The 21,201-nt window shown below is 38.7% G+C and overlaps 1 protein-coding gene across 5 annotated transcripts in view; it reads right to left on the bottom strand.

Moving 5' to 3' along the window:
• Positions 1 to 21,201, bottom strand: part of galnt13 (UDP-N-acetyl-alpha-D-galactosamine:polypeptide N-acetylgalactosaminyltransferase 13) — a 37,328-nt gene that overhangs the window by 8,548 nt on the left and 7,579 nt on the right. For all 5 annotated transcript variants that reach the window (XM_042425746.1, XM_042425742.1, XM_042425743.1 and 2 more), the window contains exons 3-11: positions 14,551 to 14,719; positions 11,751 to 11,917; positions 10,956 to 11,163; positions 9,664 to 9,834; positions 8,859 to 8,976; positions 6,793 to 6,973; positions 4,879 to 5,018; positions 2,685 to 2,783; positions 1,828 to 1,962 (exon numbers count right to left, since the gene is read on the bottom strand). In XM_042425746.1, the coding sequence (XP_042281680.1) occupies positions 1,828 to 1,962; positions 2,685 to 2,783; positions 4,879 to 5,018; positions 6,793 to 6,973; positions 8,859 to 8,976; positions 9,664 to 9,834; positions 10,956 to 11,163; positions 11,751 to 11,917; positions 14,551 to 14,719 (1,388 nt within the window). The remainder of the gene's footprint in view (positions 1 to 1,827; positions 1,963 to 2,684; positions 2,784 to 4,878; positions 5,019 to 6,792; positions 6,974 to 8,858; positions 8,977 to 9,663; positions 9,835 to 10,955; positions 11,164 to 11,750; positions 11,918 to 14,550; positions 14,720 to 21,201) is intronic.

The raw sequence follows: 21,201 nt of genomic DNA, 5'->3' as shown, positions 1-21,201 counted from the left end.
TTCGTTTTTCGTTTTTGGTTTAAAATGAAAAAAGGAAAAAATCATATGACTTCCGTTTTTGGTTTCAAACGCAAAAACGAACTGGCTGAATGTCCGCAGTCCTGTGCAATATTCAATCCAAAAAGGAATAGCGATAAAACGAAACGGCAAAAAACAAAAACGGGCCGGGTTTGATTGGTTTCTCGTTATTTGATTTTGACACCAAAAACGTCTTTTTGTTTTTTGTTTTGAAACAAATAACAGATTTACCGTTTTTTTGGTTTTTGAATTACAAATGAATTACGAATTATCCGATGATACCCGGACCCTTCACATATATACCCAATTAAAAAATACAGCCAGATAACTGGAAAATTCACTTGACTTTCCAATTTAAATTTTAAATTCTTTGCGTGAGTAAGAGTAGTGGAATAATTTTGACTGCCATCATGTGACTGCTGGAGCTTATTTCTGGCTGAAACAGCAGAGCGGGTGAAAAAGAAGGAAGGCTGTCTGTCACGGCTGTGAAAGAGGAATGAATGAGGAATATGGAAAAGTCAGGTATTCCTGTGAAACCGATGATGAGATGAAATGTTAATGATACTGTAGTCACCCAAGATTCAGCCTCCGTCCGTCACACGTGGGCTAAAAATAACCTCGACCACTGACAGCTGAGAAACCCCAATGCTGTTTACAACAGAGACTATTCCTCTTCCTTTATGAATTATTCACTTTCTCATATTAGGAATGCACCCGCAGAAAAAAAAGTGTAATGAATGGATTCCTCTAAGGGTTTGTTCAATGCTTGATGGAAAAGTCCTCCAGGCTTCTCTGTGTCATATCTACATGTTAGCAGATAGGACATCTCAATCACTGCGAGATAACACTGTATTGAGGGCAGTCTTCCTTTCCAACCATCTCCCAGTGGGTTAAAAAAACTGGCATAAATTGTTAATATAAAGGATGCTTTTTGAGTTGTATAATCCATAATGCACTTTGAGTTGGGAGTCAACAGGGCTTGAGGAGAATATTTTAGTTCTTCCGTGAGATTCAAAATGTCGTTCTGTTTTCCATTTAAGTCTGAAATATCTGTTTCTGCATTTGATTGAATATTGTAATTGTGAGATTATTACAGCTTGCATAACCAGGAATGTTACTTAATATGAAATTCTGATGTTTAAAACAGTTTGTTCTCTTAATTAGTCCAATTTATTTTTCACTTTATTGCTATTGCAGATGAATAAACTGTGACCCACACACATTTGTATGTTGGGTGACTTCAGTTCTGTGTGGCAAAATTATTTATAATGGACCACACAACACTGAATAGCATTATGATAAAAATCCACACAAGATTAGCACTTCTAGCAATTAGGCTCCATTTCACATCCAGATTTAAATGCTCTAATCTAATGACCACTGACACAGTCACAGTCCACACAGTGTTAGGGGATATATCACTATGACGGGAGCACAGGACTCAAACTATGGGGCAATATTCATAAGTGATGGCTTTTACCTCAAAATCATATTCCCACTTGCCAACATACTGCGTGAAAGGAGAGAATATGAGAGGAGAGACACAGCTGCTGGGTGGAAAATGCAACTCAAGGTCTGTGCTGCCAAAAAAACCCAAAACACTGACATACAGCGCCATCTGGTGGCAGAAAACAGGTATTCTGTTTCCCCACTTTGTATTACCAGCACATGCAATCTCCTCAAACACAGTAAGACACAATCAATCAGCATTTCATCATTTCTTAACATATCAGCCACCAGGTAGCAGTAATGGCCGCCTGTACTGTTTTACAGAAGATTGTACTCTATCACAGGGAACATGGATCCTACCTCGGCATCGTACTCAAACATCTGATTGCCCTTCATGTGGTGACACTTGAGCATGACGACAGGCCCGTTGAGGCGGGAAACGTCCAAACAGAGGTCATCTGTCCTAATTTCTTTGTCCGCCGTGTATGAGAACACCTGGAATCAAGATGTCCATGAAAAACATCAGTAATGCCAACATTATTCATCATTTTGAAATGTAAACTGCACATATTTTTTCCTGATTTTATTTCTATTTTATGTGTAATGCCAAACCTGATTCGAATAGAGTTTTTGCACTCTGCCAGGGAAGTTTTTAGTGCTTTTCTAAACAAACTCAGTATTTAACTCCCCTTTCCTGTTTTTCTGATCCTTCATGATCACCCTGAAATTCTGTCTCATAGGATGCAGTGCAGATACCCCATAATGAGATTAGTAAAGACAGAGGAAACAAAAATAATCAAATTCTTGGCACAAACCTGCTTAAAATGCCAAAGACTCATCAATGAACCCCTGCAAGACTTGGCAAAAACCTGAACTTGAATTGCATTGAAAATCTGTGGATTGATTTAAAGTTGGCAATTCACACACACTTTGCGTCCAACCTCACCAAGCTCAAATCCCAAAGCTCATGTATTTAAAATAAAGATGTATTAATGGCTCAGCGCGTTGAACTTTAATTCGAGAAGAAATTGATTTGTTTCCACATTCCATTGGGTATATTAGTAGTCTAAAAAATCTAACATAATCCATTTTACAGTATAATCCTATTACAACACCACCAAGAAACACTGTTTGAAGACACTGTTATGTACAGTATGAATCATGATATCTAAAAAAGAATAAATATTAAAATATCAATATAATATTTTTCTCCTCACCTGGTTTCCACCCATGCCGTGACAGTTGAAAAAGCCAACTTTCTCGTTCTCCTTTCGTCCCATGTTGTCAACGCACTGGTTGGTCTCAACATTCCTGATCTAACAGCAACAAATACACACAAGTTACTTTAAACTCTAATTTGAAATTAACTTCTCACTCTAGATTTATTTTTATAGTTACTTAGGGCACAAATTTCACAACTCAAAACATATTTTTTCAAACACTTTTGCAAAATTGTCTCTATATTTCATAAATTCTAGTATTACAAGGTATTGCAAAGTACAAAGTATTGCACTGTCTTTTAGTCATACCAGTGTATAATCCATACATATAATTTATGTATTACTTGACAGCACTTCAAGCTGCATGTCCAAACAAAATGAGGATAATCTGTTATATTCTATTTCAAAAACAAGCCAGTCAGGCTCTGCTCAATACTTATTAATAAAAATGTATCATCTTTTCTACACCCCTTCTTTATTCATGTTAATGTTCATGACTGTCCTTAATTTCAATATCCTGAGATCTTTCTGCATAACATTCAAGCCTCATTCATGCCTTTATATTGTGTTATTTTGTTTTATTTAATTCTATTATTATCTCTTTTGTTTTACACCCGGTCTAGCTGGCATCATTGCTGCTTTAACCAACCCAATGATAACAGCTTGCTGCTCAAGATGCACGAGCTGCTGATGTTGAAGCCACATCAGATCACACACAAGTCACAGTCTCAGTGTTGTTAGAGGCTTTCCTCTCAGAGAAACCAAGTGACAGACAAAACTGACAGTTACGCAGTTTTCATCCACATTTGTCAAGTTAGTTTTTCCCATTACTGAGTCAACTGTTACTGTTAATTCATTTCCAGATAGTGATCATGAAAAATGCACGCCTGTCACCATGTCTTTCTGCCAGAGTCCGCTGTCTGATGTCAGAAGATTTTAGAGGTATAAAATCACACATATAAGAGATATTGTGTCATAAAGTCATACTAATACAGCTCCTACTCGGCACTTTTAAAGCAGAAACAGATATGTGATCTGACAGCAGAGCTTTGGGTGACGCCTGTTAACACAGCTCTTACTGGCTTTTACAGGCAGCTCAGCTATCTAATGAACACATGCATTGTAAGGGTATGCAAAAAAAAGTGCTAAAGATGAGCTGACTCTATATGTTGCCTACGCAATATATTATGCCCATCATGCAAGAATAGAATGGCGTTCATAATTAAGCAATATAAAACCTAATGGTTCCAGCTGTTAAAGAACGGCTGACTGTGTTTTATGGTGGACGAGAATCGGTCAGATTTCTTGGGGGGGAAGATGAGAGCTGAGGTGCTGCAGTGGCTAAAGAGAGAGAAACAGACAAAGCCAGTTTGTACTGCAGTACAGCAGAGCAGCACAGATGAAAAATCCTCTCATCCTCAGCAGTATGAATGGTGGAGGATTACAAGCTCATTTCACCATGAGTTCTTCATCTGGCATTACTTTTATATGGCCTCCATCTATCGTGCAGACAGCACACTGCATGTCAGCACTGGCTTTACATCATGCCGCACAGAGGCAAGTTCAGGTCAGATTCAGGTCACTTAAAAAAAAGGTTTTTTTCTTGTGTGAGCAGATAAGAACATAAAAGGAACTTTTATTATCTGAAGAACATTAACTATGAATGATCAAACCTTAGCTGCAAATCATCAACAATGTATTTTTAATTTCTACAATCTGTGTTCCATCTCTTTTTATTAAAGTATTCATCTCAAAAATTGACTGCTCAGATTCAGGAGGGAAGGATACATATCCTCTATTACAAAATAATAACTTGCTGGGTAATAATTGACTAATATTTGCACTTTTGTGTGTTTTACAACAAAAACAAAATTGTGCTATGAGACTGTGTAGAATCTATGCATGAGCCTTATCTCACCAACCCACCATGCATAGGATAATAATGTGGCTGGGATCAATACCTACATCTCCTTGTTTGTTTACCATACAAGTTCAATACGAGCAGTTGGAGATGTTTGTTCTTATCTAGTTTTTTTTTAAACCCTTGCTGGATTCTGAGATTTGCAGATTTTTTTCAGTGATATCGTCCTCTGAATACACAGCCCAGCAGCAAGGACATATCTGACTCATTGCAGACGGAGGCAGTGTATCTGCTGCATTATGGGTGATCAGAGTACAAGAAAGCTCATACTTCACCAAGTGAGTAGTATCTTCTTGGGATCTGGGAGTCTGGGTAGATGTTCTCTAGATACCAGGAAAACGGTTTGCACTTCAAGGCCTCGCGGAGGGCTTTACGGGAAGAAATGTCTCCATAGTCCACCCGCATCACTCCTGCAGGCGCAAATTCCAAGACAAGCATTCAGCCATATGTATCACGAGTCGGTATTCACCTTCATTTAGTATTGAAATCCACATACAGTTTTATTTGTTCTGAAAATGGAAGGGCAGTCCTTTTTTGTTTTGCAACACCAAAGCTGAACACCAGAGGGACCCTTTATAAAAAAAAAAAAAGACACCTTGCAAACCTCCCTGAAAACATGAAATTACCTAATTTCAGCAAACAGAGCATGTGTTGAAAAGTCCAATCAAGACCAATAAGGCAAAGCATTTCCTTCAGATGCATGAATCCAACAACTGTGGAGCACGTGTGCTCCATGATGTATGTTACTTTAGCCAAATGGAAACTACATGATGTATCAGCCCTGATGAAACTGAAGACTGAAGAAGGATTAAACAGCAACTGGGCAAAGACACTTAAAAACACATTAGGCAGATGGTTTCTCCCCAGAGTGCCTCTTGAGGACTCATAGCTTGCATGTAGATAGATCCGGGGGGGGTAATTTATCACTAAAGACCATGATTGCAATAAAATAGAATATAATTTTCACAATCAACCAACATGTTAAACCTGCAGCACAGTATATTTATCCATCAAACACAAGCAAGACAATGCCAGCAGCACCTTCAGTACCATCAACGTCTTACACTTTAACCAGCGGGTATTGAAATTTCAAGTTGGCAGATAAAAGCTGTGAGCTGAATGCCACTTTATTTCCCCTGGCTCTCCATTTCTCTTTCTCACTCCTTCACTCTCTCTGTAGGGTCTGAGCATCACATGTTGCGGATGATGAATAGCCTCTTTGATCTTGAAATCACCAGTGCAGAGGAGGGACGAGGAAGGAGATGCACTTTTAATAGGCTCTTTTAATAGGCTCACTAGATGCCACTCCCCAAACTCAGCCTGAGCAACATACTGTGTTCCTCTGCGCCTATAAGTGAGGTCTGGCACAGCAGCATGGCCCAGATCATTCTCCCTAATGTCCTAGAGGAACAGGCAGTCATTGTGGGGCCGCAAGACGCAGAAAGACTCATCCATCACGGCGCCGGCTCTGTCTCCGCACCTGCCCCGTGGAGAATCCTGCCTGACTGAGTGAAGGGGGAAGGTCAAAATTTGTGCCATAAGACCGGCAGATTACAGATGATCCCTTAAAGGTTGGCTGGCATCTAAAACATGTAACCGGAGATTTCTGGGACATCGCTGTCTGCTAAAGGGTAATCACATTACTAAGTCGACAGATGGAGGGGTACTCATGTCTCAATCTGCACAGTCGTATTGTTCTAGTTCGTCCGTGTGTGGATGAGTTCTGTTTGAGTTTCCCCTAAAATTTGTCAGAGATGGTCTTCTGATGTAGATTTCTGAACTCAAGTCCAGAGTACCTCTAAATGTAGAGTGTGTGTTAATTAATCCCCGTTTGTGGTGACAAAAGCGACATTAAATTCAAATGTAAGACAGTTAAAAGGAGATATATAAATTTTTAACTAAGCTAGAAAAAGTACAGTGCAAGAGAATGAATGAATGAATAAAAGACAGCAGGCAAGTCTTTCCTTTTCACACCAATTTGCTAAATGTAATATCAGCAAGTAGCACAGAGGAGCTCATATCTGCTTTTGAACAGCACTGCACTAAATAAAACATCTATTAAACTCCTGGTGGACTATATATATTTCTGAAATGCAGAATTCAGGCCATTTTAGCCTGTGATTCTACCATCGCAGAGGCAGAAAGATACAATCTGACAGTAGCGGTCTCACCACAGCTTCGTACCTGGTGAGATGATATAAAAGAAATCTTTGAAGTCATCCATCCAGACTTCGGCCAGCCGCCTGTTGTTCTTGTTGATGACTTGGCCCGTTCCTCCAGGGAAGCTGTATGGGGTGGCCTTCCGGAAAACATGGCCAACGTGGGAACATGTAACGATCTCCAAAGAGCCGCCACACTGCCAGATCTGCAGACATATAGAGACAATGTAGATTTATACAGTATGTGCATGAAAGAAGATAAACACAGTTATTTGGGGACATGCCAATTCCTTTATTTGATGGATCCTCACTGTTTGATCCTCAGGTGAACCAGAAATCTGCCATGAGGATGTACTGCTCTTAATACGAAGGAGTGTAGAAACAAGAGACCTTGTTACAGGGAAGTCTTATATCATTTATATGTCACTTGCTGGACATTTGTCAGCAACTGGAGGCTGCAGCTGATCGGGCTGCTTTGTAACTACGTCACCGCAATACCACAATTTCATACCAGCGTGGACAGACATTATTATTATATTATATATTATTACTAATCTCTAAGATTTGATGTGTAAAAATAGTTGATATGGGTCAAATTTTATTTCATCATTCATCAAGAGATTTCTTCTCATCTTCTTTAGCCATGATTTATGTCATCACTACTGCATGTTGTCTTTCAGCATTAATAACATTCTCATTTTCTATAATAAATTACTGTCATTCAGTCACGTGAAGCTGTAAATAAATCACTATGTACTGCAGAGAAACAACATTTTAATGTGCACTAATATTACATCATTTTCATAATCATAACATGTACAGTTAAATAATTAATTTATAAGCAAAACATTAAAAATGTGAATGCATGTAAGTCATGAGAAATAAATGCTTTGCTCCCAGTAGAAACCACTCATGTGCTTCCAGCGTCAGCAGTGAAACACAGTCACAAACTGGTTTGACTGATGTGTACACAGTCTAAATGGATGTTTGGCATACAGTTATCACTGTGTGTGTGTTCCAGTGGTCAGGAGGGAACATCCACACTCAAGTCTGAATGGAAGTTTATTGTACATGAGTGGATGCTAGTTAAATATCTTCTACATTGTCCGCTGTAGTAACTTAAAGGGGAACTCAATCGATTTTACACATTAAAGTCTGTTTACAGGTACTATGTGAAAAAAGTTGGATAAAACCTTTAGTGGCTCTAGAGGGAGCTGCAAAGTCTGATAAACTGCCTCAAGGATCAAGTGATGTCACTTGAGTCAACGTCAGTTGGAGCTGAAGACTATAAGTTTGAAAATGAAAAAAATCTGGCAGTGTGTATTTACAAAGATTATCGGACCTCTGTAGACCTCTCCTCATCTCTGCTTGAGGCTAGCAGCTACTAGTATAACACACTTGAATCTGTACAGTAGAGTGAGTTGAGTTGCATTTTGGGTAATGAAGGCCACAGGTTTTTGACAAGGAAGAAAAATGTTTAGATTGAAAAATACACTATCTCTGGGACTTTTTTTATTGTCCATAGCGAGTTTGACGATGCCACAGCAGTGCTAAATCAGTAGAGTCTTCTTTAAACAACCTATAACCCGGAGCTTCACATAACTTGAACTTTTAAGAACTCATAAGGCTTTTTTACTAGTTCTGCCTTGTGTTTCCACTGTGTTTTGCAAACCAGAACTTACTAGATACACAGTCCATCATCAAAAAGGTGACACAAGAACAAACACCATTGTTATGGTCCACTTGTGGGTCCTGCGACAAGTCCGCTACCAGTTCCATTCTCCCTCTGCTCCATACGGTCAAACTGACTCCTTATTCAAAGACAGAGAGTGGACCCTTACTATTATTTAGACAGCACATCACATAATACTGTATGTGCAAATACCAACTTCAAATGAAACAATGCAATGCAGTTAAAGCCAACTGAGCAAGCTGTGCCACCATCATTAGAAACATATTTTTCCTGCATCTAAAGTGGGAGGGCCAACGAGGCAAGGAAAAGACCAGGGTGAGGGACACAAAGTAACTGGCATGTCCCCACAGACACCAACCAAGTACAGTAAAACATCCTCCCTGTTTTCAGTCACTCACTCTGAAAGACATTTCCAGGTTCTCTCCGCCCCAGATATCCATCCCTGGATCGTAGCTTCCTATTTCTTCAAAGTATGTTTTGTCTATAGAGAATAATCCTCCTGCCATGGTGGGGGTCCTGCAAGAGACGAAAAGCAATATTATGTTTCCTCATGCTGTATTTATTAGTACTTCAGTGTAACTCTGAGGAACATTCAGAATATAATAAAAGACCAGTTTGTTTGACAATCTGAAACAAAACCTTAGAGGAGTAATTACTTTTATCTTTTAATTAATTCTATGTTGAAGTCGACTCTGAATTAAGGATACTGTTTTGTTGCTGGACCTGATTTGCATACAAACGACATACTGCACCTTCTTTTGTGTAACCGAAAAAAGGCAACTATAAGCAAAGTTTCCACTTTTCTATTTTAAAAATGTATTAGCTCATACATACTTACACTACAGCAGAGTGAAATAACAATTAATGTTATTGCTTGCATCAGCGGGATACACAGACGAAAAGGATCTATTTCTATCTGCAGATAAAAATGGCACTTTTCATAAGAGTGTTTGTCAGAAAATCTAACTATCCATGTCTTCTCTGTAGTGTGCTGTCATCACAGGTAAAACCATTCTCAGCTCAGATAAAGCTGAAAACTAGCATTGGTTTGAACTTGTCCTTTTTTTTTTTACCTTTTTATGTAATTTGACCTCCTTTCTCTTAATTCTTAATAAAAAGATGTTAAACAAGTGAAAACACAATCACACGTTCCCCCTGATTTAGCTTAAAGGAAGCTAAGGAAGAAATATTTTCTGTCTGTACCTGACAGGAAGTGTTCTGTCACCCTTGCGTCGATCCATCTCCCGCTGGGGAACAGGGTACCAGCGGAAATTCAGCTTCCAGTTGAATCCACCGTAAGTCATATCTGAGCCTGCCATGTATTCAAACGTCTCGTCGCTGATGACATCGATGATAGGGCACACCACTGCTGTCCTGAAAGACCCGAACAATAAAGATTCAACGCTCAGATAAACGACTGTATGGATGAAGCCTTGCATCGTACTGAGGGACAGACCTTTACCATTAGGCAAGCTAGGCAACTGCCTGCAAAATGTTAATATCGTGAACTCAGCTCAGACTTTCTTCGGACTCGTGTCATCAATCACGTGAATTTGCAGTCAACATACTTTATGCTTTCTGCACCGTCTCATCAGTCTGCGCCCTTACTTCTACATCAATACGTGTGCAGCAGAATTCAGTAAAAGTGTAATGGCTCTATAATATAATATTCTGAGTCATGTGATACCAATGTCGTCCTGAGGGAAAATTAATGTGTCTGACCTCAGATAACAGATGGATTGCAGGAGAATCATTATTAATCCATCCATCCATTTATTTCACTCTCACACACACACACTGTAGATTACACCCTGGTTTTTTTTTCTAACAGGCAAGTAACAGCCTGATATAATATAGCTTAATGTTCTTATAAATAACAGCAAATAAATTAAAACCTTGTCACTTTATAGTAACACTTTTGTCTTAATAACCACACAAACACTACAAGCTGCTGAGGAAAATACCTACTGTCAAAACAAAAAAAAAGAGGAAGATCTAATCCTCTGGAACCACATTGTATTTGAAGGTGCGCATGTATCTGTTGTAGCTAGAAAACATGTCTTTGTACACTTTAATTGTGACTCTGCTAGCGTCTACTGGCATCAGTTGTGACAGAGTTAACGCAAAGACAAAGCAGCAGTAATTGGAGCTAATATAGCTTTGCCTCTGAGGCAGCAGCAGCAGAAGCGGACGATGCAAAATAATTATCTTCTCCTATCAGCAGTGTGAGGCTCAAATAGTGTATTCATAACAGATAGTTTGCTGTACCATCAATATTCAAATAGAGCAATCATGCAACTTAAGTGAAATGTGATAATACCCGTATTAATTAAGCATGTTTCAGGGACTGAATAGGCAAAAGATTAAAATGATTGACAAGTGGAAGCTCTTAGGCATTCTCGTGCACTTCTCCTCTATTTGTTATTTCCTGTCAGTGTTAGTCCTCCGTCTGATCAACGTCAGGTTTAAGACATTCTGTATTTTTGGGCTGCTACCTGTCCTCTTTGATGCGAGCCAGCAGGGGCTCCAGCCAGCCGATGGTGCATTCGCAGTGAGCGTCCAGGAAGGTGATGACCTGACCTTTTGTGGCAGCTGCCCCCCTCAACCTGGCTCTGATGAGACCTGAACGCTGCTCCATCCTCAGGATCTTCATAGGCACCTCCAGAGTCCGCGCATAGTTCTCTAACTTTTTCCTCAGGAAGTCTGAAACAAAACAAGAGACATCTCAGAAAATATGCACCTGCAGAGTTATTCAACTCAAAAGAGCTGAAACAATTAGTCAGTTAATGCATTGGTCGATCAACAGAAAATTAATCTACAACAATTTTGATAATAGATTCATCGTTAATGTAACCAAAAATGGCAAAAAAGTTTCAGTTTCAGTTTCTAAAATGTGAATATTTGCCTGTTCTAGTCTTCCTTGGTAGTAAATTGAATGTCTTTGGACTCCTGGTTGAACAAAACAAGACCTTAAAGTATCAATTAATCAAGAAAATAACCAGTAGATTAATCAACAATAAAAATAATTGTAAGTTGCACTCAATTTAGCAGTCAGGTGCTCTAAAGAGTAAACACTGATTCACTGTCTTGTTACCCAGCTCAGTGATTCACTGATCCTGGTTCAGAGTTTAGTGTCACATGTTGTTGACAATGATCGTCTGCCTACTTGAGTTCAAAATGTACATCCTGTATCCGTTACTGCGGTGACAGAGTTCAACCTTCGATACTATCAGATACTGTGTCCGATATCTTTTGTGAGCTCCTTGATAGCCGCAGTGTAGATTACCAACCTCGCTCGCTGTAATCGTCCACTAGCACGATTTCCACTAATAAGTGTCTGGGAGAGCGGTTAATGACGCTGTGGACGGTCCGCAGCAGGGTGCTCCATGCCTCGTTGTGAAACACGATGACGATGCTGGTGTTTGGCAGGTCGTCTGGGTACACCTTGGTCTTACAGCTGAGAGAGCAGCGGAGAAAAGAAAAGAATCAGTGACACAGAACTGAACAAAGGAAAGTTGTTGAGCTTTAGCTGTGACGAATGTTAATGTCGGACTACCAGTTTTAGACTGAACCTCTAACAGATTGTTACAATTAACTCATATTAAAATAATTAGTTGGTTTAATCTTGTTTTACTATAAGAAAATAAATCTTTTGACATTTTTGGTCATGAATTAATCCTTTAATTAAAAAACATTTGGTGGTTAAAGCAAAATTGAGATTGAGTCAAATTTGAGATTTCGCTTTTCTCTTTTATATTATAGTAAAGTGAATACCGATGTTTTATCTGTATTTGTCACTATCTGTGACAGTTTATAGACAAAATTATTAATTAATTCTTCAAAATTAAACTAAAGTTAGACTAAAGTCAACTATTGTTAACCTAATAGCTGAACATAACATTTATATCTGTATATGTAAACCTGACATCTCTTACAACTCACCTAGGCTAAAGTTGTTGGTATAATGCAGTCACAGTGGGTCTCCACGCTTGGAGCTCATTAAATTGTTTGAAAAGTGTCTGAGAACAGAATCTGTGTCTACCTCACTGCTATTCAATGATACCGTCAGTGCAAAAGCATTGCCATTGGAGATTTACTGACAAATTTCTCAAAAGAGTAAAAAAATGTAAAACCAGTGTTGTCAGCTATGTCAGCATGTCCTTGTCTGTCAAACCCAAGGAATGAGAATGTGGCTGTGGTGGATGAGGTTGAATAAAGAATGAACCTGCACTACAAAAGGAGGAGGTGGACAGCCAGCAGGGCAGCCTGGATGGCAGTAGGAGGGGTAGTAGGAGGTAACGGAGGGTGAAAGAAGCCATCGGAGCAGACAGCATTGCTAGTTCAGTCCTGTCTATTCAACGTGACAGGACTGACTGACACAACTAGGCCAGGAGGTTGCCTTAAAGACAAAATGTTATCGCCAGAGGCAACAACTGGCGATTCTGCATAACTCTGGATGATTTTCACCACACAGCTGGTGAAATTTTGCAAGGATAAGCTCTAATAAAGCTGCTGTAATATTTATATTGAGGGAAAGATAGAGCCATAATGGACAGAAAAACTGGAGGAGCTGCAATCAGCTGAATGATCACTTTTTTCTCAGTAATATACATCTTCTTTTGCACTATGGAGGAAAAATAATCTTTATTTGCATCCTCACATTGAAAAAAAAAAAAAAAAGTCTTGAGTTGGCATTTCTTTGGTATGGGCAAGAATAGCAGAGATAAAAATGTAGAATGTAGGTGTGGGGGGAAAAAAAAGATTATCTCGTGGCCTATTTCTCGTTTCTCACATGTGGAGACTTTGGGCTGCACTTAATGAAAATGGTGTGGAGAGCTCATGTTCAATTGGAATATTTCATCATGAATCACTTCAATAAATGTCTCCACAAGAGGCGAATGCCCGTGCATTTCAGCAACCTGAGATGAATAAGCTCATGTTTCAAGCAAAATGGCTCCTTGGATTTTCATTAAGTGCTGAAGTGGATCTTGAGTGACAGTAAACAAAACCCTACTCCAACTGAAATGTCAAGCCTGATGTACACACTTGGGGGATCTGATGGATTCCGCGTTCACACAGTGCCCATAATTAGAGATGTATTTTCATGTTTCATACATTTATTAATACCCAATAACATCTAATGCACTCAACAAATACACTATATTTTAATAATAAGAATAACATTGCTTTGATAATGCTGAATATTTCATCTGCAGCGCCTTTTGTCATTTGCTGCTGTGCGATGCTGTCGAGACTCTTTTAACAAGAGCAAGAATCCCTGCTGCGCTGCTGAGCCATCTGACACATTTTGTCTGAATCCTGGAACACTTTCTTGTGAACCCAGAGTTAAGGTCTACACACATTAAAGAGTAAAAGAAAAACCTAAAAATAAAGAACTAAAGAAACAAAAGGCAGAAAGTGGCAGCCAAAATATCCACTTTTTGAGAAAGAAACTCTTTGGTACTTTGTAGTGTGTGATGGGTATCAAAGGTATCGAAGATTATAGGCTGTGGAGGAGCAAGGTGAGGACTAAAGGCCAGACTTACTAAGAAAATGGCGTAATCTGCATGCATTTAGTGTCTAATTGATTAAGACACACAACTCCACCACCAAAAGTGAAGGAGCGCTCACGGGTGCTGTCAGAAGTGGGATTTCTATGACATTACCAGGCTCAGAAAAGAAATGATAACGTAATCTTGATTACAAAATATTTATTTTGGCTCCACTTCAACTCCACCAGAGAAAAACTGTAAAGGCTAATATAAAATTACTAGATAAATGCAGCCAAACCCACATTTAAATGTCAAAGAAAAGACTTCACAGTTCATTTGTGGTCAAATTCAAAGACTAGTTTGGGTTACAGTGGTCAGATATTGTGCTCAATAATAAAAGCCTAATTGCTTCATTTTGTTTCTAATATTTTTTTTGTTATATGCATTCCTATTTTTTAAAACATGTTCCTTTTTCCCCACTACAACCTTCTTTGTGGTAGAGAATTGTGTCTTTGCACACATTCAGACACTGTAGGTGTTAAAGGGTCGGGCAGTATGATTCACAGCATGCATCTGGAAAACACCCAAGCTTACGCACCCATCCAACCTTACATCCGGCAGACTCCTGTTGAGTGCAATCATGTCACTGGCCATCAAATTGAACTGGTTAATCTTAAAGAGCTCCTTCATTTTCTCCTGGTCCTCCTTGGGGATGTTCACTGCCTTGCCCATTTCACCTGGACCCTCATGGCTCCGTGATATCACCGCTGTAACAAAACAGATGACGCACACGTAACAGAACTGGGAAAAGAGCAAACTCATCATTGGTTATAATTTTGTCTCACTATAGCAGTGAGACATTAATGTCAAACTACATCATAAAATAAATCATTTTGACTACTTCTCGATAAGGAAACAATATGAGAATAACTACTGAGTTATAAAAGCCCATTTCTCCTCTAAATGGGACGGGGAGTAATGAGCACTGACTGACCTCTATGGCCCCAGTCTCTTGGCAGTTTGCCCTCTTCTTACCAGTGGAAAAAAAAGACACTTGTGCTGGTTTTTCAAGAACTCAAAGAAGGAAAAGGGAACAGGTTCAAAGAATATATTATAAATATAGTGCTGGATTGACTATAAATGTAGATTGTAGCTTCAATAAAGGAGAATGATATACATACTACATATATGTCAGAATGCACTTCAGTCTCTGATCATTTATATCAATATATAATCTATTGTGTCTAATCTTGTCTTATCTAAACTAGTTCACAACTAAGGGAATGACCTACAGATAAATTCTGCACAATCACAGCTGTAGCATTTATTATCTGTCTCTTCATGCAGCACATCATTTCACACAGGTAGTTGTGTCTCTGTTAAGTATCATTTGTCTGTACTAGTAAAAAGCCAGAACATAAAATGTCAGTTTCCAGATCAGAGTGCATGAACTAAACTGACTTCATGTGTTTAAAGAGCAAGTCACGGCACTAGCAGAGTGTATACGTGATGTGCAAATACAGTATGTTGTATTCACTTTAATAATACTTAAGAACAGTGTATATACAGAAAATGTGATGCCGTTCTGACTTACACTATTAAAGGCTGGGATAAATATGTTTCCTCATACATCAGAAAATGTGAAAATGTAACTACACATAATGCAGGCACGCAGCTTAAACCGTCTCCTGGTTGCTGTGGCTTGGGTCGACAGTCTGCCACCTCTATTTAATTTTAATTTAATCTATTAGGTGGGTTAGGGTTAGAATTTAGGGTTTTGAATTAAGAGATTTAGCAGAACATATTAATAGATGAAAAAAAGAGAATGAAAGCAAAATCCCCGTCCCGCTGTTACTGTAGTCGTCTTTGCTATATGCTCCTGCAGTGTGCCGCACTGTTTGGTCAAATGGCTGCAAAACATCAGCATTGCTGCTGTTGCTGCTGCTCCGGTCACCAAAGGTAAATAACCTCTCATGGATTTATGACTGTGCTCTCACTGCATCTCTCTCAAATAATCTCTTAGAGCAAAGGCGGTGATTTCCATGAAAGGGGGACACCCAGTCCACATTAGCTGCATGGCCCCGGGTTAAGAGGATTCCCTACGACCCCTCGTCGGGATGGGCTGGTGTCAGCTGATTGTTAACCTCAAGTGATTGCGCTCTTTTCTTTACAGTGCTGCTGACACTCTCCATTCGGACATTGGCTTAAATCTGACGGACACAGCTCGAGAGCTGAGTTGGATGATTGAATAAAGTATCCATCAAACACGCTCAACCCCTCCGAGCTATCAGCCTGCAGGTAAAGATAAACACAGGATGTTACTTTTTTGGGGAAACATCCTGAAAACCATCAACGACAGCTTGGGGTGCCTCAATTTGTTTGATACTATGGGTTATTTAAAGATTTAAGATTATACATATTCTGTTGAGTGTGAACATGGATGACTACTAAATAAAAAAAGAGACACTACTGTCAGATGTGGACAACTGCAGAGAGCGGTATATTTTGTGAATTTTGTAGGAGGAAGTCCTTGGGCCTTGAAATAATGAGGCAAACTGTCATTTTCAGTTCTCCGCTGCATTTTTGGTCTCTTTGTTGCAATTTGAAAGTTAGAAAATATCTGACCAAGTAATTATTTTCAAGCACAGAAAACCAATAAAGTATGTGATACACGCAACAGCCAAAAGTAACACTGACTTTGTTGGAATAATATGGTTCACATTGAACATAGCATGCATTTTGGAAAGGTTAACATTTGATTGTTTTGTGTTAAAGTGCAACTCAGTCAAAACTGCAGAGGATATTTGAGCTTTTTTCCCTCTTACACCTCTATATACTTCTGACTTCTGTCCTTTGTTTTTTATACAACTATTTCATGGATTGAAATGAAGCCATTCACACTTGCAAGCAATTTGGAGTCACTGATCAACCTACTCAACTGCTTGTCTTTGGACTGTGGGAGGAAACCGGAGTACTCAGAGAAACCCACTTGGACATGGAGAGATCATGCAGACTCTACATGTAGAGGAAAAATCTTTTTAATTGTGAGCATATTGAGTCACGTTAGTATTAAGCTCAAAGCACCACTGTGCCAATGTGCAGCCTTACAGAGCCGCTAGCATGGCTGTAGACTCTTAAACCTGAATTAACTGATTTCTGGGCCACTTGGGGGGTAGCAGAAACAAGTTGTGAATCCAACACTGACACATCATCACTTTTTAAATTGATATGTTGAACTTGTTAGTGCTTATTTACACATACAGCACCAACCTTATCATTCATTTGGAGTCGTGTTCATGTCCAATTGATGAATGTAAGTCCAACATTCACTCTCCTTTAGCTCTGTTTGTGGTCTCTATCAACTCCTGAGGGAAACATCTGGTTCTTTAGCTGCTAAATTGTCGACAATGTTCACCAGCCAGTTGCTAACTGGTGCTGAGCAGGTAGTGTACGATGGCTTTTTAGAGCTTTTTCTTTGAAAACAGTTGCCTGCTCCAGCTGAAAATGATGCTATGAGAGCAGTGAGAGTGAACCAAAACAGTAAAGTTGCAGACCGGACAACTAAACAGTGAGCTTAACTCACTATAAAGCTCCGTAAAGCTGAGAGGAGCTGTAGAGTCAGGTGATTATTCTCAGTAGGTTCATCACTGCAAGTGACGCCTCTGACATCACATATTGTCATTTGATACATTGTTAATATAAAAAACAGCGATTATAGCTGCTTTAAATCTTGTTTTTGGGCTTCAGTATGTATTTAGGTCATAAATAAAACAATTCAGTTCTGGGATATATCAACGATCTCGTGCCTCACTAGCAACAAAGATTATGTTTTAAAGCTATTAACTTCATTTATTTCCATTACAGAGCATGTTTATACCAAATGTCAGTCTATTTAACCTGCATTAGGCAACCAGATATTTTTCTTGTTATATCTTGTTTGAAATAATATATGTAATATAATATGTATATGTAATATATGTTCACCCTCAGCACTTTCAAAATGTCCATCTATAAAATCATACAAATAGTCAAGACTGGAAATAAAAGATAAAAAACACTTAAATGTTGTTTTGCTTAGCAACACACAGATCGGAGCAGCCTTAAGACACAAACTGTTGCCACACACTCCCCCTCCTGACACAGAGCATTCATTATAAAAGATGAACACAATCATCTGGGAAGAAAACAGTGGCTTTGTCTGTCCTCGGGTCAATCAATCTAATTCAATGTCCCTGCCTGAAGCTTTATCCCAAGCAATTACAGTGAAAAGGTTCCCCTTACACTCACAGGTAATGAGTCTTCTGTGACGCAATCACTCATATTTCAGCACTGAACTAAAATAAAGTGCCACATGTCTCTCTGTCTGTCAGTGTTACGTGATTGATACGCTCATAATTCTGACAAATTAGCAATACATGTGCAATCCTAGATGCTCCAAACAACATTTGCCACATATGGTATATATCTGATCCTGTGCTATACTATATTTCTTTCTCTTGGATCCCTGTTTGTAAGATTCAAGATTCCTCTTGTCAAGGTGGACTCGGCCATTAATCTGCAGATTGTGCTTTGAGTTCTTCACCCTGTGGCCTTTCCAGCTTTCTTCAACAATTTTCATTTTCATTTACTCTACAGAAAAAGGTCTGTGCAGTGGTGCACAGTTGGAGGTTCTTTCTCAGGCTTTTCTATATTATATGATATTATATTATAACACAAAACCACAGCAGGCCAGGAAAAAAACACCCTGCAGAGTGTTTTTATGCTACTCTGATGTCCATCTTAACCCTAACCCCGTGTCTAGACAGCAAGCCTGTCAGATGTGTTTTTCAGGTGCATGTCACACGCAACAGATATGCTCTCATTGTAATCTGTTTAAAAACAATAATTCATTGTCTGAATTACATTTTTGTGTTCTGAAGAACTAAAAGTAGTAGGAGGTGTCGTGACCATGATCTCCTCAGCTCAGCTCTTTGTGCCATTGCAACATTAATGCAACCTTACGGTCGTACATTGAAATAAATATCAAACTGTGGTAATACAACCATCTGTTCTACAAACAAACAAAGATACAGTTTCTTTACTTGGTTCTCATTGTTACAGTATCAGTATTGTTTTCTGACTGTTACAGATTTTTATGGAGGAGGAACCCTGCAACTGTATACCAAAGCAATTTATATAATGTTGGAAAAGATCTATTTTATCTCCATAAGCCCATCAGTTGATAATCTTCGAGCGACTGATCAATAGATTTTTAAATGCAGGAAAAAAAATCTAAATCCCCTGGCCGATATAGTAGTGAATGTATGCAGCTTCCACCAGATGTCCACTAAAACACAGTTACTGTAGATGATTGACAGTGCAAGTTACACTAGATGGAGATTTGTGGACATCTACAACTACAGTGAGGTGGCTGTAAATGTCCACAAATCTCCATCTAGTGTAAGAGATGGTTGTTAAAAAGAGAGAAAAATATATATTTCTACAAGAAGGCTGATTGTTTATTTGTTTGTTTGTTTTACAAATTTCTACTAAAGTCAGTCATGGATGGAAAATCAATACCCATCACCTTCAAGAAGGATCAACCTGCCAGTTAAGTTGGTATCTGAAGCTGTTCCTATATTAAAATTAGGGTTGGACAATATATCAATATCGTGATATGCGATTAGATATCGTAACATCATGTTATGGCATAAGTGTTGTCTTTTCCTGATTTTAAAGGCTGCATTATAATAAAGTGATGTAATTTTCTGAATTTACCGGACTGTTCTCTAATATCATTTGTATTTATCAAAAATCTCAGTGTGTAAATATTTTGTGAAAGCACCAACAGTCATGCCTACAATATCGTCACAGTATCAATATCGAGGTATATGGTCAAAAATATTGATTTGATTTTGTCCATATCACCCAGCCCTAATTAAAATAAAGCTGCTAATACACTGAGGCTGTAATTTGTGCATTTCCCACAGTACCTGCCTCCAACAGAAAACAAAATAAGTCAGAATGTGGTGTAAAAAAGAACAGAGGAATGAAATCCTGAAATATTGTTAATTAAAGAAAAGCTAAAAAAGTTGATTGTATAGAGGTTAATAAACAGTGAAGAAAAGGTTGGTTTCTGTTTAACATAGAAAAGTATCAATCTAATACTGTGTAAATCAACCTTGTCATTAATATTGAATTATGTATGAATTCATTACTGTATATTATATGACATGCATTGCTACATTCTTGGCAAACAAGGACAGTGAGGAGATAAATTAAATAAATAATCATGGTTCATTAATCCCTTAAGATAGCCAAGAATGAAATCAAATGAATCAAAAAATACTTCTCGGATTTGTTTATATATTCTTCACACGTATGGGGATGAAAGCACTACTGCACGGATGCCTATGGGCTGAAAGATATACGTCTGTTGAACCTCTCACCACACCTGTGATCACAGCTGTGCAAAGAGTCATTAGTCACCCAATATAGTTGCCTGAGAAAACATTTTTTTCCTGGGTGACAGTACTCTTTAAACTGTGTTATTTTGGTACAGTAAACAGATAGATAGTAAAACTCACTGGGATTGAAGAAGATTTCAGACGATACTCATCCCTGCCGGCGATGGGCTCATTAGAGTCGGTTAATAGGCGAACCGTAAGTGTGTTAATGAATGACCAAATGGATGAATTAATAAACCAATGAATCATTTAATCAGTGTCCAAAATACGTTCTGAATCCATGAGGTCGTTTGTATTAAAAAATGCTTGTGAAGCACGTGGCTGCTAATCCTGAAAGCCACGGGCCAATTTCAGGTCCTCTAATTGCCCAAAGTCACTCAATTAAAACAGTTTTAGAGCAAACCTCTTAAAACTTTTAAGTAGATAAAAGATATACAACCTTTAATTGTGCAGGTAATATGATACTTTTAAAAAATATAAATCAGTGTGTGTGTGTGGCTTGACTGTAAATGCACATATTTATGCTGTAGCCAAGAGCCTGTGGTAACATCCGCCTCTGTATAATTAATGCTCCCATGTATATTGTATGTCTAGACCACATTAAATATTAATAAACGGCACCACTTCAACTTTACTCTTACATGAACATTGTGGACAGGGTGGAGTGACTGGTCATAAAGTTTATTCTGTTCAAACTGGGAAGCACTGGCCAGGGAGTGACCAGGTGTTCCTGCTCTAATCAGGAATTCAAGGCAGACATCCTTTCAAAAGGTCATTATCGACCTGATAGTGACCAACATGGA

Source organism: Thunnus maccoyii, chromosome 11 (genome assembly GCF_910596095.1).
Source record: "Thunnus maccoyii chromosome 11, fThuMac1.1, whole genome shotgun sequence".
In the NCBI taxonomy this organism is placed as follows: Eukaryota; Metazoa; Chordata; class Actinopteri; order Scombriformes; family Scombridae; genus Thunnus; species Thunnus maccoyii.
The sequence above is the reverse complement of the archived record's forward strand: the minus strand, read 5'-3'. Positions and strand labels throughout refer to the sequence as shown.